Here is an 18233-nt window from a genome sequence, read left to right on the forward strand (position 1 = left end):
CACATTTATAAGTTTGTGTAAATTAGATATTAATTATGTCGTTCATACACTTATCAACGTCAATTTTGCGGTCATGTGACCGACCGCTCGTCCAATTGAAAAGCTGTATATCATGTAAACTTGATTGTTGCTCACAATATCAATCACTGGATTGTCTGGTCCAGGCTAAAATATTTACACGCAGCCGTCTTGTACATGAAAAAAAGCTGAGTTCAACCAAAAGACAACATTGTAAGACTCCATGGTGCTGAAGTTATGTGCCTATCAAAAGGGCCTATTGTGTCGGTGTATTTGGGCGTTACGGTGTCAATCCCTTTTCACGATTTACCCGTTATACTGCCAAGTGTATATAAGTGAAACCAAGCATAACTATTGCAAATGCCGAGTTGATACATAATACAGAAACAATAGTTATCCATTCAAAAACAGCATCTGTGGTAACAGGCGTACTAGGTTACTTTATGAAAAAAAACTTTAGTTAAATCCGCAGCTTGGGTTTTCCTCTTGTGTACAGTTTGATGACTGGGTGTTCGACAGTGTCTGTCAGTTGGACATTCTCGCTAAATGACACAGCGAACAGGATTTTCTGCCTGTGACATAAATGTTCTACACAAGACACTCATTCACCACGAAACATATTATTAGAACCTCATATAAACTCAATTGATAATGAATTCTCACTATTGCCAAAACCCTGCATTATATTATTACAAACATTAACATTTATGTAAGGTAATTCCAATATGCTCCAAAGAGGGTCTACCCTCGCGGCTCATTTCCAGTCTCTTTGTAGTCGTCATATTTCGACCTTTGTCATTTTCCAGCGCGTCGTGTCCCCTTATTCAGAGCAATATACCTTCATGAACGGGCATTGCCAATATATCTATAACCATTCACCACGTAACATACCATTAGAACTTTATGCATTGAAGAACCGGCACTGTGAAATATAATCTACCACAACACCACAACACCATTAGTTTAAGAAAGTATAATCGCATATGTATTATTCAAGGGAAGTATGCAGTATCATTCATGTTAATGCAGCTCAGCTGACTGCAGATCTACTATTGTGGGTGCGGAGTGTCCAGGGAAGGAGGAGGACTGGTTGACTGCCTGCAACAACAGTAAGTTTATATACACTGATTGGTTAATTGTCATTGATTGAAACAAAAGGTACACACATCCTCAGATCAAAGCCATCTGTTATAAAGGCAGAAATGATCCGAAGAATATTACTTTTAGTAAATAGATCAGCGATTGCTGTTCACATTCCATCCACGACCTGAAAGCATGTTGTTTTACGATGAGTAATTAGTATTAGTCCAAACATATAACGGTGGCTTTGACAGACAGAGAAACTAGCCTATTTTGTGTCATTGTGGTTTTTTACCAAAGGTCACATTGAGTGGCATTGTTGCACCTCAGAATCAGTTAAGGTTATACAGGACGTGAGGAAAGTAACATAAGTAATCACAATATGTACTGGTAACAAATGCCGTTATCATTTTTGTGTAATTCGACTTTTCACATCAGTTATTTTAACTACACAATAGAAGTGAGGAAAATACATGAATTTTATAACAGAAAGTAAAATACAATACATTATTCCCTTTGACTTAATGAAAAAAATATTGTTATATTTATTGAAGATCGCATGAAGACAGTGTTATCCTGGTATACGACATTGTTAAACAGGTATACGATGTGACGTCATTAACTTTCGGACGTTATTTCATACTAAGTCAACACAACTGTCTATATGATATCAATCACTGGTCCACACTCAATTATTTACACGTTTGCATAAAAATCTAGACTATTGTGCAGCGTTTAACAAAAAACAAAAAAAGACGCTGTTGCTGTGCGTCTAGAATGAATGTTATTATCTTTCTTACCTTGATCCATATGCATAAACAAGAACACCTTCATTCTACAGATGGAGTTCACTGGAAGAAGTGACAGTCTCGGATTATACATCCTTCTTGGTATACATTTGACTCAGTTTTCCCAAGGTACGTAACGAAGAAAAGTACTTTTGTTTCAACTGATTGCGACAATACTCCTACGTAGTGAATGAAAACATGTTTTGTCTCCTACTGCGTGTAATACATGCTAAAATAATGTGTTTTTGTTTCATTGTTATTTTATTTCCAGTTATGTCACTGTAAATATTGTTTTCGCGTGCAAGTACCGTGTAGTCGAGATACGATGATACGCAATCAGCACGGTCTCCGAGATTCTCCAATGTCGCCGGTGTCAACATAATGACACTTTATTTATACATCCCAGGTGCAACAGAGCTTGTGTGTCCAGAGATAGGATTCTTGGACTCGCCAGCAAACCTGAGCTGCAGTGGCACAGGACGCACACACTCCTACATCCAGCCATCAGGTGGCATGGTGACCACATGTGACATGACCACTGCAAAATGTCTACCTGACGCGATGGTGACTTTCCCGAACTCTTCATTCAGTGTCCTCACACTACCAATGGTAAAACAGTCACACGCAGGACACTGGACTTGCTCCATTGGGGATAATGTGACAGGTTGTTTCATGACTGTAGCAAGTAAGTATGTTACTTTAGCTCAGACCATCACCTGGTGACTGTATACATCGCGTCGTTGTAGCAACGGTGCCCGATCACGACAAAGTTGTCAGTGCAAAATTAGAATTATACATTTCTGAGTTATTGGTATGACATGATACAAATATATATATATATATATATATATATATATATATATATATATATATATATATATATATATATATATATATATATATGTATATATATATCAGTAGATATGTAGGATATAGTAACTGTTCTTCTCGTATGCTTTGTATAAAAAACAACAACAACAACGTTACATTAGTTGTGTATTTTGTATTTCAGAACTCCCATCATGTGCCATATTGAGTAACCGGTCTGCAGAAGAAGTGACAGTACGTGTACAAGACTACCATTGTTCTGACTCCATTGACCTGTATTTGAAGACTGGAAACTTTACAGGAAGACTGTTGAATACATCACGTATTAAAACCACTGTTGGCATGTTTGAGATCACAGTCAATGTAACAACATCCCTTGTAGAGCCAAAGACATTGGTCTTTGTCTGTGGCAATACGAGATGGGAAATTGCTTGTCAAGGTACTGAACCTTCATATATGCTGTCCTTTTTTAAGTCTTGTGATCGTTTGTTTTGTGTGTCTACATCCATGCTCGTGGGTTTTACCCAAATGGTTAGCGCTTAACATCCCTTTCACTATTATTTCATTTAGGAGATAAATATTTCGTTCTGTAAGATTTGCGTGATGTTATGCTGAATGGATGTACGGAAACGTCATGTGAACATGACGCCGTAAGGGGACGTGATGGTGACTATACCAAACTCTTCCTACAGTGTTCTCACACTGCCAGGGGTACAACTATCATACGCGGGAAGGTGAACTTGCTCCATTGGGGATAATGTGTCACGTTGTTTCATGACAGTTGCAAGTAAGTGTGTTATTTTAGCATAGACCATCACCTGATGAATCGATACATCACGTCGTTGTAGCAACGGTGTCCGATCATGACAAATATGTAAGTGCAACATCAGGGGTTGTGTATTTTTTTGCTTGCCAGGGTTATAATTGAGACAAAACATTTCTCAGCTATTGGTAAGACATGATACAAATATACATATGTTACAGTCCAAATTGATGTAAATTAACTTAAATTTTCAGTTTGGCATTTACAAAACGCCATAACATTTAAATCATTTTACAATGAGTTTTCCATTTATAAGATTATTTGCTGATTAACGTCGCACCTAGCAATATTCCAGCTATATGACGGTTGTCTGTAAATAATCGAATCTGGACCGGACAATCTAGTGATTGACATCATGAGCATCAATCTAAGCAATGGGGACAAGATGACATGCATAAACCAAGTCTGTCGAGCCTGGCCACCCGATCCCGTTAGTCACCTCTTTACGACAAGCGTGGGTTGCTGGAGACCATTTCTAACCCGGAATCTTTCCATTTATCGTATTTTGATAACTAATTCCACATATGTTTATTATCTGTATAATCACCCAGTGACAGAAAGAAAACGAAAGTAAATGTATATTGCTGATTTTTGGCTCCTGATCCTAGCATAGTTAGACTTTTTTGATGTTTTTAAGCCCTTTTGAACTTCTAAAAAACTTTTAGTCAATCTGACGGGGAAATAATTGTAAAATGACTGAAATATTTTGGCGTTTTGTATTTTGCCTAAGTGAACATTTTACACATAAATCGTAATATATATAGAGATCAGTAGGTGTAACATCGACATATAGGATAAAGCAACTGTTCTTCTCGTATACTTTGTATAAAAAACAACAACGTTACATTAGTTGTGTATTTTGTATTTCAGAACCCCCGTCATGTGACATATTGAGCAGCCGGGCTGCAGAGAAAGTGACAGTACGTGTACAAGACTACCATTGTTCTGACTCCATTGAGCTGTATTTGAAGACTGGAAACGTTACAGGAAGACTGTTGAATACATCACGTACTAATACTACTGTTGGCATGTTTGAGATTACAGTCAATGTAACAGCATCCCTTGTAGGGACAAAGACATTGGTCTTTGTCTGTGGCAATACGAGTTGGGAAATTGCTTGTCAAGGTACTGAACCTTTAATTTTGCTCTAGTATTGATTTGAGTTGAGGATAGATGGCGGATGTGTAATAAAGAGACAGGTTAATAAGATTTAGAGCACTTTAAAAAGGTTAAGCAGACAGGAGTTGTTTTGTTTGTCATGTTACTGACAGTGGGAGAACCGACTGTTTTATACGCTTTGTGTAGCGTGTCAAAATCCTGTTATCGTATGTTTGGTGTGTCTACAACCCTGCTCCTGGGTTTTATCCAAACGGTTAGCGTTTAACATCCCTTTCAATATTATCATATTCTATAATTTCTTCCAAGGTATTGATATCCTAAATAATTCAATCAATTGTTTGCATACACATTTTACACTTTTTTCAGTGAAGGCGGCGAAAGAAAGTAATGGAAGCAATAGCTCTGTTGTCATCATAGGGGCTGTCGTTGCCGGAAGCGTGTTTGTCATCATCATCGTCATGCTGGTACTGATGCTGGTAAAGATGAAGCAATCACAACAGCCAGAAACACAGAGTGATAGAAATGTGTACGATTCTCCTAATGACGTTGATGGACGAACGGATGAAACAGCTGGACATGAATACAACACTTTGTACCGAACTCCCTTTGAGGGAGACAGTATCTATAATGTCATATCCAGTTAAGTACACTGTGTAAATATACACGTATCCAAACACCATGACGGTACTATGCTGGTGCCTCAAACATCGAAGTGATAAAGGAGTTTTGGTAACCATATCTCTTTCCTGCTCCCAATCAACGATTTTGATATTGACTTGTCACTGTACAGAGCTTCGGACTGTCTCGCCGTGTTTTCCTCATAGATTTGCGAACTTAACGCTTTTCCCTGCTGCACATAATTATCTTCCAAACCAACGGGGTTTTTTATGCTTTAGTTTCCAGTGTTTCTACCACATGTATAAGTTTGTGTAAATAAAATCTAACTTGTGTCGTTCATACACTTATAATGTCATGTGAACGACCACTCGTCCAGTGGAAAAGCCGTATATGATGTAAGCGTTATCGTTGCTTACAATATCAATCACTGGATTGTCTGGTCCAGGCTCACGAGGCCATCATGTAGATGAAAAATAGCTGAGTGTGGCATTAAACAACCAACAGACAACATTGTAAAATATACGTCACATCAGTATAACGTCATTGTTAAGTGTATATCATATCATTATGATGTCATTGTAATGTAAAGTTACATTAGAACTACGTCATTGTAAAATATACGTCATATCAGTACTACGTCACTGTACAGTATTATTCGATATCAGTTATATGTCAATATGTAGGAACCATGAATTGACTTTATGTAATACTGTATATAGTACAAAAGATAAACTTTGTTACTGTTATTGTCATTAACCATTAAGTCAAAAGACGCCTACCCACCACACCTTATCAAGCGCCATGGTGCTGAATTTATGTAACTATCACAAGGGCCTATAGTGTCGCTGTATTTGTTAATTCCTTTTCACGGTTTACCCCGTTATACCGCAAAGTGTATATGAGTGAGTGAGTGAGTTTGGTTTTACGCCACTTTTAACAGTATTCAAGTAATATCGCGGCGTGTCAGCTTAATGTGGGAGGAAAGCCCAAAGTGATGCAGGTCTCAGACGTTTACCACTTCGGTGAAACCCACGAGCACGGGTATGGTGCTGACAAACCTATAAACATAATCAGGGCGAACCAGGATTCCAACCTACGATCATAGGTTTCCGGCGTGTCCAAGGGACGCAACTCTGAACAGCGAATCGCGGCACCTTAGACGACTGGGCAATCCGTGCCCCCGCAAAGTGTATATGAGTGAATCCAGGCATAACTATTGCAAATGACGAGTTGATACATAATACAGAAATACCAGCTATCCATTCAAAGACATCTGTGGTAAGAGGCGTTTATCAAATATCAGTTACTCTATGAAACAAAGCCTTTAGTTAAATCTGTAGCTTGGGTTTTCCTCTTGTGTACAGTTCGATGGCTGGATGTTCGACAGTGTCTGTCAGTTGGACATTCTCGCTATATGACACAGCCAACAAGATTTTCTTATACCAAAGACACTCATTCACCGCGTAACATATAATTAGAACTTGGAATTCTCACTATTGTCAATACCACGCATTATATTATAACTAGCATGGACATCTACATAAGGTAATTCCATTTTGCTTCAAAGGGGGACCACCCTCGCGGCTCATTTCCAGTCTCTTTCTAGTCGTCATATGTCGACCTTTGCCATTTGTCAGAGCATCCCGTCCCTTTAATCAGATCATTATACCTTCATGAACGGGTATTGTCAATATATCTATAACCATTAACCACGTAACATACAATAAGAACTATATGCATTGAAGAACGGACACTGAAACTAATGAAGAGTTAGATTTCCTTTGATACTGAATTCGCCTAAATCATGTAGTATGTTTTAAATAGCAACCTCACATAAGTAATTGAGATTCCTTTAAACAAGGATGAGTCTCCAAAGTCTCGCAGTCTATTTCCAGCCTCTTTCTCTTACATTTGCGTGAAAATAATATAAACTAAGCGGCAAAAGAAAGTATAGGTTGGCAATTTGTAATTTTCTTTAAAACAGCGATAACTAGTGGAAAGTGGGTATTGGGAATATGACTGCCCAGTACCAAAAAAACACTTCACCCGAACGCACCACCATTGACGGCGCTCGTGCGGTGACACAAAAATGGTGAAACAGGTTTCCCGCCTATGGCATAAACTTCACATGCATGTTAGCTGTATAAATGCGTTCGTCTGCAGGGTATAACCACACGTGATGAAAGCACACCAAAGAAATGCCACAACAGGAGCAGAGAGAGAGTGCCATCGGTATGGCCGAAACGGGGGCAACGCAGGTCCAAATTGCCAGAAGGTTTGGTTGTACACCATTGAGAGTAGCCAAGCTGAGTCAACGGTACAGGCAGACAGGGAGGACACAGGACAAGCCTAGAACCGGACGACCCCGAGTGACAACACCACTGGAAGACTGCCTGCGAAACAGATTCGTAACGGCGACGGCGACGGCAGCAAAAGCGTCGGGACATCCCATTAGCCAACGTACAGTACTACGACGACTTCGTGCTGCTGGAATCCGAGTGCATCGTCCTATCCGAGGAATGGTACTGACTGCTCAAAATCGACGCATGAGACTGCAATTGCCGAGGCAGGTTCGACGCTGCCAAGTGAGAAATTGGTGTCGAGTGCTGTTTACTGATGAAAGTCGGTTTAACTTATTTCGAAATGACGGCAGAGAACGATTTTATCGACGCAGAGGGGAACGTTTGGCTCCGGCGTGTATTCGAGAGGTCCATCCATTCAGCAGGGGAGGTGTCATGGTGTGGGGCGGTATTTGTTGTGATCAGAAGACTGATTTGGTGATTATACAGGGAAACCTGAACGCTGTGCAGTATAGAGACCAAGTGTTGCAGCCAGTTGTGCCTCCGTTCTTACAAATCCAAAAGTAGGAGACATTGTTTCAACACGACAATGCCAGGCCCCATACTGCAGGACTGACTCGGAACTTTCTAAACCAGCAGAACGTTGACGTTTTTCCCTAGCCTGCCCACTCACCCAATATGAATCCTATTGAACATCTGTGGGACCATCTTGACAGACAGATTAGAGCACGCCATCAGCCTCCCGTCGGAGAGACGAGTGGCAACGGATTCCAGTCAACGTCATCAGAAGACTGACGTCATCGATGAGGCTGCGTATCACAGCATGCATTGAGGCAGCTGGAGGTCATACACGATATTGAAGGCATCTGTGTCGACAATGAACTTGTAGTGTGACTTACAATTTTTTGGTGACATTTCAGACAACTTTTGAAATGAAATTTCTTACCCCACCATTGTTTACCTTGAGCTTACAATATCTGTGATTGCACAATTTCATTCAAACTGTGGTTGATCAATCATTTGTTACCCCTCCCCAGGTAATATTATAATTCACAACAAAACCTCGTCTTGTTATTTTTTTTATCGATCATGGATCTCGACCTATACTTTCTTTTGCCGCCCAGTTTATTTGCTTTGTGTAGTAGGGATACTTGCTGTAATACAGACTTTGGTTTAAGGATTAGCAAAGCAATGTTTGGAGGACTTCAGTAAAACTTGATGGGATTGCCATTTTCCAGAGCCACGTGTCCCTTTGATCAGACATAAGAGAGTTATTATCAGCAGTTTCAGAGTAATGCAGTGTGTGTGTTTCTTCACATAGCCCAATGCTTCCACTCACTGTTATATTGATCACCAAGGCTTATATCACAGGCTATAGTTGAGATATTTATAACTTCCTTATGCAGTGTTATACAGTCAATGTGGTTATGCATAAATGTCTAATATTCCTTATAGTGCCATGGATTATGTATACTCCTTATACAGAAACACCACAAACCTTGTGACACTGTCGACTAGCGGAATGGCGGTGGATCGATCCCAGGCCACGTTACGCAAAAATACGTCAAAACAATTTTTGAATTAAACATTATGACTATGTCTGTCATTAGTACACTGGTGAGTGTGTGAGGTTTATGCCGCGTTTAGAAATATTCATTCTCCAAGAATGAACTCCACCCACTGTACATTTCCAAATTTAACTTATTATTGGGCGTGACGAGTGAACACGCTGACCAGAATACTATCGCATTGAAAATAGGTTATCAGGCACTTCATACATGTATATACGAATATATACTTCAATGACTCAAGGATATAGAGATTCTCACCCGAGTGTCTTTTGATATCGAATATATCAACAAGAGGTGATAAAAGACACGAGGGTGAGATTTTATTTATCAACCAACATCCTTCTTCCAACTTTTTTCAGTTTGTAGACAGTAATAAGCAGTGTCTTAAGTGTAAAGGTACTGCTAAGAGCTTCAGCAGCAGAGCCATAAGTGATGTCATTTGATTGTGATGTCATGGTAACCAACGGCGTCACATTGGTCTGCAAAGCATTTTGATGCAATTTCATTGCAGCGATATCTACAGTGTATATATGGCTTGATCTCAACCAAGCGATATCTCCTGTGGGAGCCAGTTTTGGATGATGATTAAGGATTGACCTTCACTTTGTGTGAGTTCATTGGAGTATGAACCTTCATAGAGTGAGGGCCAAACTGTATGAAGGCCTGTAACTATATGTTTGGCCCTCACTCTACGAAGGTTCATACTCCAATGAACTCTCACAAAGTGAAAGTCAATTTTATAAAAAAATTATCACAATTTGTTACCTCAAAGGATGTAGGCCTAGATCTAAACACAATTTTATTTAGTAGGTGTGATTTCATGTTTACACTGACAACCATACAACAACCAGCTATACAGCGGAATAAAATAGTTCCATATGGTATCAGTCATGTTCCACATGGTATCAGTCATATTCTACATGGTATCAGTCATATTCCATATGGTATCAGTCATATTCCATATGGTATCAGTCATGTTCCACATGGTATCAGTCATATTCTACATGGTATCAGTCATATTCCACATGGTATCAGTCATATTCTACATGGTATCAGTCATATTCCACCTGGTATCAGTCATGTTACACATGGTATCAGTCATATTCTACATGGTATCAGTCATATTCCACCTGGTATCAGTCATGTTCCACCTGGTATCAGTCATGTAACACATGGTATCAGTCATATTCTACATGGTATCAGTCATATTCCACATGGAATCAGTCATGTTCTACATAGTATCAGTCATGTTCCACATGGTATCAGTCTCCGAGATCCAGAAAAAGGTAACATTTGTCACATTTATAAGAAAGTGTGATAGCTGTCTATCGCCTTGTTGTAATTGCAAAGTAAGGAAATCCATTACGCGCAAAACCCTCTTGGCCAGATAAAACCCTGTTGGCCAGACAAAACCCTATTGGCCAGACAAAACCCTATTGGCCAGATAAAACCCTATTGGCCAGACAAAACCCTATTGGCCAGACAAAACCCTATTGGCCAGATTAAACCCTATTGGCCAGATAAAACCCTATTGGCCAGACAAAACCCTGTTGGCCAGACAAAACCCTATTGGCCAGACAAAACCCTATTGGCCAGACAAAACCCTATTGGCCAGACAAAACCCTATTGGCCAGACAAAACCCTGTTGGCCAGATAAAACCCTATTGGCCAGACAAAACACTATTGGCCAGATTAAACCCTATTGGCCAGACAAAAACCTATTTGCCCTTTCAAATCGGGTGCTTCTATGTGAAGCGCCGATTTCAGTTTATTTCCTGCTGTCGATTAATAAAAATAAATATGAAATGACAAACGCATGAACAAATTCTCTAGCTTGACACAAATCTGCTGAAAAGTTGCCTTGGGGTGAAATATATGTATCACAGTACACAAAAACGAAACAAAACAACAACCCTCACCAAATAACACATGGTCGGAAAATTTATCATTTTACTTCCTACTTCCTTCAAGGTGACCACGATAGCGTTAAATTTGGGTTTGATGTAATCTGTGTCTGCTTCATGTGTCGGTGATTATCATGGTGTAAACTTTTGTTTTGCCTCAACACGTTTCTATTGTTTCTGTGAAAAATAATCTACCACAACACCATTAGTTTAAGGAAGTATATTCGCATATGTATTATTCAAGGGAAGTATTTGTAATTTGATTCATGTTAATGCAGCTCAGCTGACTGCAGATCTACTACTGTGGGTGCGGAGTGTTCAGGGAAGGAGCAAGACTGGTTGACTACCTGCAACAACAGTAAGTTTATATACACTGTAGACATGATTCGTTAATTGTCATTGATTTAAACCAAAGGTATACACATCCTCAGATCAAAGCCATCTGTTATAAGGGCAGAAATGATCCGACGAATATTACTTTTAGTAAATAGATCAGCGATTGCTGTTCACATTCCATCCACGACCTGAAAGCATGTTGCTTTACGACGAATAATTAGTATTAGTCCAAACATATAACTTTGACAGACAGAGAAACTAGCCTATTTTGTGTCATTGTGTTTTTTTACCACAGGTCACACTGAGTGGCATTTTTGTACCTCAGAATCAGTTAAGGTTATACAGGACGTGAGGAAAGTGACAAGTAATTACAATATGTATTGGTAAGAAATGCCGTTATCATTGTTGTGTAATTCGACTTTTCACATCAGTTATGTTAACTACACAATAGAAGTGAGGAAAATACATGAATTTCATAAAAGAAAGTAAAATACAATACATTATTCCCTTTGACTTAATGAAAAAAATATTGTTATATTTATTGAAGATCGCATGAAGACAGTGTTATCATGGTATACGACATTGTTAAACAGGTATACGATGTGACGTCATTAACATTCGGACGTTATTTCATACTAAGTCAACACAACTGTCTATATGATATCAATCACTGGTCCACACTCAATTATTTACACGTTTGCATAAAAATCTAGACTATTGTGCAGCGTTTAACAAAAAACAAAAAAAGACGCTGTTGCTGTGCGTCCAGAATGAATTTATTATCTTTCTTACCTTGATCCATATGCATAAACAAGAACACCTTCATTCTACAGATGGAGTTCACTGGAAGAAGTGACAGTCTCGGATTATACATCCTTCTTGGTATACATTTGACTCAGTTTTCCCAAGGTACGTAACGAAGAAAAGTACTTTTGTTTCAACTGATTGCGACAATACTCGTACGTAGTGAATAAAAACATGTTTTGTCTCCTACTGCGTGTAATACATGCTACAATAATGTGTTTTTGTTTCATTGTTATTTTATTTCCAGTTATGTCACTGTAAATATTGTTTTCGCGTGCAAGTACCGTGTAGTCGGGATATGATGACATGCAATCAGTACGGTCTCCGAGATTCTCCAATGTCGCCGGTGTCAACATATAATGACACTGTATTAATACATCCCAGGTGCAGCAGAGCTTGTGTGTCCAGAGATAGGATTCTTGGACTCGCCCGCAAACCTGAGCTGCAGTGGCACAGGACGCACACACTCCTACATCCAGCCATCAGGGGGCATGGTGACCACATGTGACATGACCACTGCAAAATGTCTACCTGACGCGATGGTGACAATACCGAACTCTTCCTACAGTGTCCTCACACTACCAATGGTAAAACAGTCACACGCAGGACGCTGGACTTGCTCCATTGGGGATAATGTGACAGGTTGTTTCATGACTGTAGCAAGTAAGTATGTTACTTTAGCTCAGACCATCACCTGGTGACTGTATACATCGCGTCGTTGTAGCAACGGTGCCCGATCACGACAAAGTTGTCAGTGCAAAATTAGAATTATACATTTCTGAGTTATTGGTATGACATGATACAAATATATATATATATATATATATATATATATATATATATATATATATATATATATATATATATATATCAGTAGATATGTAGGATATAGTAACTGTTCTTCTCGTATGCTTTGTATAAAAAACAACAACAACAACGTTACATTAGTTGTGTATTTTGTATTTCAGAACTCCCATCATGTGCCATATTGAGTAACCGGTCTGCAGAAGAAGTGACAGTACGTGTACAAGACTACCATTGTTCTGACTCCATTGACCTGTATTTGAAGACTGGAAACTTTACAGGAAGACTGTTGAATACATCACGTATTAAAACCACTGTTGGCATGTTTGAGATCACAGTCAATGTAACAACATCCCTTGTAGAGCCAAAGACATTGGTCTTTGTCTGTGGCAATACGAGATGGGAAATTGCTTGTCAAGGTACTGAACCTTCATATATGCTGTCCTTTTTTAAGTCTTGTGATCGTTTGTTTTGTGTGTCTACATCCATGCTCGTGGGTTTTACCCAAATGGTTAGCGCTTAACATCCCTTTCACTATTATTTCATTTAGGAGATAAATATTTCGTTCTGTAAGATTTGCGTGATGTTATGCTGAATGGATGTACGGAAACGTCATGTGAACATGACGCCGTAAGGGGACGTGATGGTGACTATACCAAACTCTTCCTACAGTGTTCTCACACTGCCAGGGGTACAACTATCATACGCGGGAAGGTGAACTTGCTCCATTGGGGATAATGTGTCACGTTGTTTCATGACAGTTGCAAGTAAGTGTGTTATTTTAGCATAGACCATCACCTGATGAATCGATACATCACGTCGTTGTAGCAACGGTGCCCGATCATGACAAATATGTAAGTGCAACATCAGGGGTTGTGTATTGTTTTGCTTGCCAGGGTTATAATTGAGACAAAACATTTCTCAGCTATTGGTAAGACATGATACAAATATACATATGTTACAGTCCAAATTGATGTAAATTAACTTAAATTTTCAGTTTGGCATTTACAAAACGCCATAACATTTAAATCATTTTACAATGAGTTTTCCATTTATAAGATTATTTGCTGATTAACGTCGCACCTAGCAATATTCCAGCTATATGACGGTTGTCTGTAAATAATCGAATCTGGACCGGACAATCTAGTGATTGACATCATGAGCATCAATCTAAGCAATGGGGACAAGATGACATGCATAAACCAAGTCTGTCGAGCCTGGCCACCCGATCCCGTTAGTCACCTCTTTACGACAAGCGTGGGTTGCTGGAGACCATTTCTAACCCGGAATCTTTCCATTTATCGTATTTTGATAACTAATTCCACATATGTTTATTATCTGTATAATCACCCAGTGACAGAAAGAAAACGAAAGTAAATGTATATTGCTGATTTTTGGCTCCTGATCCTAGCATAGTTAGACTTTTTTGATGTTTTTAAGCCCTTTTGAACTTCTAAAAAACTTTTAGTCAATCTGACGGGGAAATAATTGTAAAATGACTGAAATATTTTGGCGTTTTGTATTTTGCCTAAGTGAACATTTTACACATAAATCGTAATATATATAGAGATCAGTAGGTGTAACATCGACATATAGGATAAAGCAACTGTTCTTCTCGTATACTTTGTATAAAAAACAACAACGTTACATTAGTTGTGTATTTTGTATTTCAGAACCCCCGTCATGTGACATATTGAGCAGCCGGGCTGCAGAGAAAGTGACAGTACGTGTACAAGACTACCATTGTTCTGACTCCATTGAGCTGTATTTGAAGACTGGAAACGTTACAGGAAGACTGTTGAATACATCACGTACTAATACTACTGTTGGCATGTTTGAGATTACAGTCAATGTAACAGCATCCCTTGTAGGGACAAAGACATTGGTCTTTGTCTGTGGCAATACGAGTTGGGAAATTGCTTGTCAAGGTACTGAACCTTTAATTTTGCTCTAGTATTGATTTGAGTTGAGGATAGATGGTGGATGTGTAATAAAGAGACAGGTTAATTAAGTTTAGAGCACTTTAAATAAGTTGAGCAGACAGGAATTGTTTTGTTGTTTGCCATGTTACTGACAGTGGGAGAACCGACTGTTTTATACGCTTTGTGTAGCGTGTCAAAATCCTGTGATCGTATGTTTGGTGTGTCTACATCCCTGCTCCTGGGTTTTAGCCAAACGGTTAGCGTTTAACATCTCCTTCACTATTATTATATTTTATCATTTCTTCCAAGGTATTGATATCCTAAATAATTCAATCAATTGTTTACATACACATTTTACACTTTTTTCAGTGAAGGCGGCGAAAGAAAGTAATGGAAGCAATAGCTCTGTTGTCATCATAGGGGCTGTCGTTGCCGGAAGCGTGTTTGCCATCATCATCGTCATTCTGGTACTGATGCTGGTAAAGATGAAGCAATCACAACAGCCAGAAACACAAAGTGATAGAAATGTGTACGATTCTCCTAATGACGTTGATGGACGAACGGATGAAACAGCAGGACATGAATACACCACTTTGTACCGAGCTCCCTTTGAGGGAGGCAGTATCTATAATGTCATATCCAGTTAAGTACACTGTGTAAATATACACGTATCCAAACACCATGACGGTATTATGCTGGTGCCTCAAACATCAAAGGGACAATGGAGTTTCGGTAACCATATCTCCTTGCTGCTCCCATCCAACGATTTTGATATTGACTTGTCACTATACAGAGAGCTTCGGATAGTCTCGCCGTGTTTTCCTCATAGATTTGCGAATTTAACGCTTTTCCCTTCTGCACATAATTATCTTCCAAACCAACGGGTTGTTATTTGTACGTTTAGTTTCCAGTGTTTCTACAACATGTATAAGTTTGTGTAAATTAAATCTAACTTGTGTCGTTCATACACTTATAATGTCATGTAAACGACCTCTCGTCCAGTGGAAAAGCCGTATATGATGTAAGCGTGATCGTTGCTCACAATATCAATCACTGGATTGTCTGGTCCAGGCTCACGCAGCCGTCATGTAGATGAAAAATAGCTGAGTGCGGCATTAAACAACCAACAGGCAACATTGTAAAATATACGTCATACCAGTATAACGTCATTGTTAAGTATATATCATATCATTATGATGTCATTGTAATGTAAAGTTACATTAGAACTGCGTTATTGTAAACTATACGTCATATCAGTTCTACGTCACTGTACAGTATACTGTGATATCAGTATTATGTCATTATGTAGGGATCATGAATTGACTTTCTGTTATACTAACTGTATATAGTACTATAAGATAAGCTTTATTACTGTTATCGTTATTATTCAAGAAGTAGAAAGACTTAATGTAATACTGAATTAATGTAATTATCACAAGGCAACCCGTGCCCCCGCAAAGTGTATATGAGTGAATCCAGGTATAACTATTGCAAATGGCGAGTTGATACATAACACAGAAATACCAGCTATCCATTCGAAGACATCTGTGGTAAGAGGCTTTTATCAAATATCCGTTACTTTATGAAACAACGCCTTTGGTTAAATCTGTAGCTGGTGTTTTCCTCTTGTGTACAGTTCGATGGCTGGATGTCCGACAGTGTCTGTCAGTTGGACATTCTCGCTATATGACACAGCCAACAGGATTTTCTGTCTGTGATATTACTGTTCTACACAAGACAGTCATTCACCACGAAACATATTATTAGAACTTCATATAAACTCAATTGATATTGAATTCTCACTATTGCCAATACCATGCATTTTATTATATCTAGCATTAACATCTACATAAGGTAATTCCATTTTGCTTTAAAGAGGGACTATCCTCGCGGCTCATTTCCAGTCTCTTTCTAGTCGTCATATGTCGACCTTTGCCATTTTTCAGAGCATCGTGTCCCTTTAATCAGAGCATTATACCTTTATGAACGGGCATTGTCAATATATCTATAACCATTAACCACGTAACATACCATTAGAACGTTATGCATTGACGAACGGGCACTGGGCACTGAAACGAATCATGGGCTAGATTTCTATTGAGACGGAATTTTCACTATTGTACCAACGCCTAAATCATGCAGTATTTTTTTAAAAACAACAACACATGAGTAACTGACATTCCTTTAAACAAGGACCTGTCTCTTTCTCTTACCTTTGCCGTGTTTGCGTGAAAATGATATATTTGATTTGTGTAGTATGGATACTTGCTATAATTAACGCTTTGGTTTCATGATTAGCAAAGCAATGTTTGGAGGACTTCAATAAAACTTGATGGGATTGCCATTTTCTAGAGCCACGTGTCCAAGTGGGGTGGGAGGGATGTCTGAGGTAGTAGTGTGGTGAGAAGGGTGTCTGGGGTAGTGGTGTGGTGGGAGGGGTGTCTGAGGTAGTGGTGTGGTGGGATGGATGTCTTGTGATGTGGTGTGGTGGGAGGGGTGTCTGGGGTAGTGGTGTGGTGGGAAGTGTGTCTGGGGTAGTGGTGTGGTCAGAAAGATGTCTGGGGTAGTTGTGTGGTGGGAAGGGTGTCTGGGTTAGTGTTGTCGTGAGAAGGATGTCTGGGGTAGTGGTGTGGTGGGAAGGGTGTCTGAGGTAGTGGTGTGGTGGGAAGGGTGTCTGGGGTAGTGGTGTGGTGGGAGGGATGTCTGGGGTAGTGGTGTGTTGGGAGGGATGTCTACGGTAGGGGTGTGGTGGGAAGGGTGTCTGGGATGTGGTGTGGTGGGAGGGGTGTCTGAGGTAGTGGTGTGGTGGGAAGGGTGTCTGAGGTAGTGGTGTAGTGGGAGGGCTGTCTAGGGTAGTGGTGTGGTGGGAGGGATGTCTGGGGTAGTGGTGTGGTGGGGAGGGTGTCTGATGTATTGGTGTGGTTGGAAGGGTTTCTGGGGTAGTGGTGTGGTGGGACCGGTTTCTGGGGTAGTGGTTTTGTGGAAAGGGTGTCTTGGGATGTGGTGTGGTCGGAGGGGTGTCTGAAGTAGTGGTGTGGTGGGAAGGGTGTCTGATATAGGGGTGTGGTGGCAGGGGTGTCTCAGGTAGTGGTGTGGTGGGAGGGGTGTCTGATATAGGGGTGTGGTGGGAGGGGTGTCTGAGGTAGTGGTGTGGTGGGAGGGGTGTCTGAGGTAGTGGTGTGGTGGGAGGGGTGTCTGAGGTAGTGGTGTGGTGGGAGGGGTGTCTGGGGTAGTGGTGTGGTGGGGAGGGTGTCTGATGTATTGGTGTGGTTGGAAGGGTTTCTGGGGTAGTGGTGTGGTGGGACCGGTTTCTGGGGT

At 39.9% G+C, this 18233-nt stretch overlaps 1 protein-coding gene and 1 long non-coding RNA gene across 3 annotated transcripts in view; both read left to right on the plus strand.

Moving 5' to 3' along the window:
* LOC124126192 overlaps positions 1 to 15880 on the plus strand; it is a 37883-nt gene extending 22003 nt beyond the window's left edge. The window contains exons 5-7 of one of the 2 annotated variants that reach the window (XM_048398565.1): positions 4408 to 4662; positions 14667 to 14921; positions 15285 to 15880. In XM_048398565.1, coding sequence (XP_048254522.1) covers positions 4408 to 4662; positions 14667 to 14921; positions 15285 to 15562 — 788 coding nt within the window. In that variant the 3' untranslated portion in view covers positions 15563 to 15880. Of the gene's footprint in view, positions 1 to 4407; positions 4663 to 5022; positions 5410 to 14666; positions 14922 to 15284 lie in introns of those variants that run through there. The other variant, XM_048398566.1, reaches the window with a different exon arrangement.
* Positions 1046 to 2187, plus strand: LOC125381560. Its single transcript, XR_007221904.1, has 3 exons — positions 1046 to 1127; positions 1940 to 2015; positions 2158 to 2187. It is a non-coding gene; the product is annotated as an uncharacterized LOC125381560 (long non-coding RNA).
* Positions 15881 to 18233: the final 2353 nt, after the last annotated feature.

Source organism: Haliotis rufescens, unplaced genomic scaffold (assembly GCF_023055435.1).
Source record: "Haliotis rufescens isolate VD_foot unplaced genomic scaffold, xgHalRufe1.0.p SCAF_18, whole genome shotgun sequence".
NCBI classification, from domain to species: domain Eukaryota; kingdom Metazoa; phylum Mollusca; class Gastropoda; order Lepetellida; family Haliotidae; genus Haliotis; species Haliotis rufescens.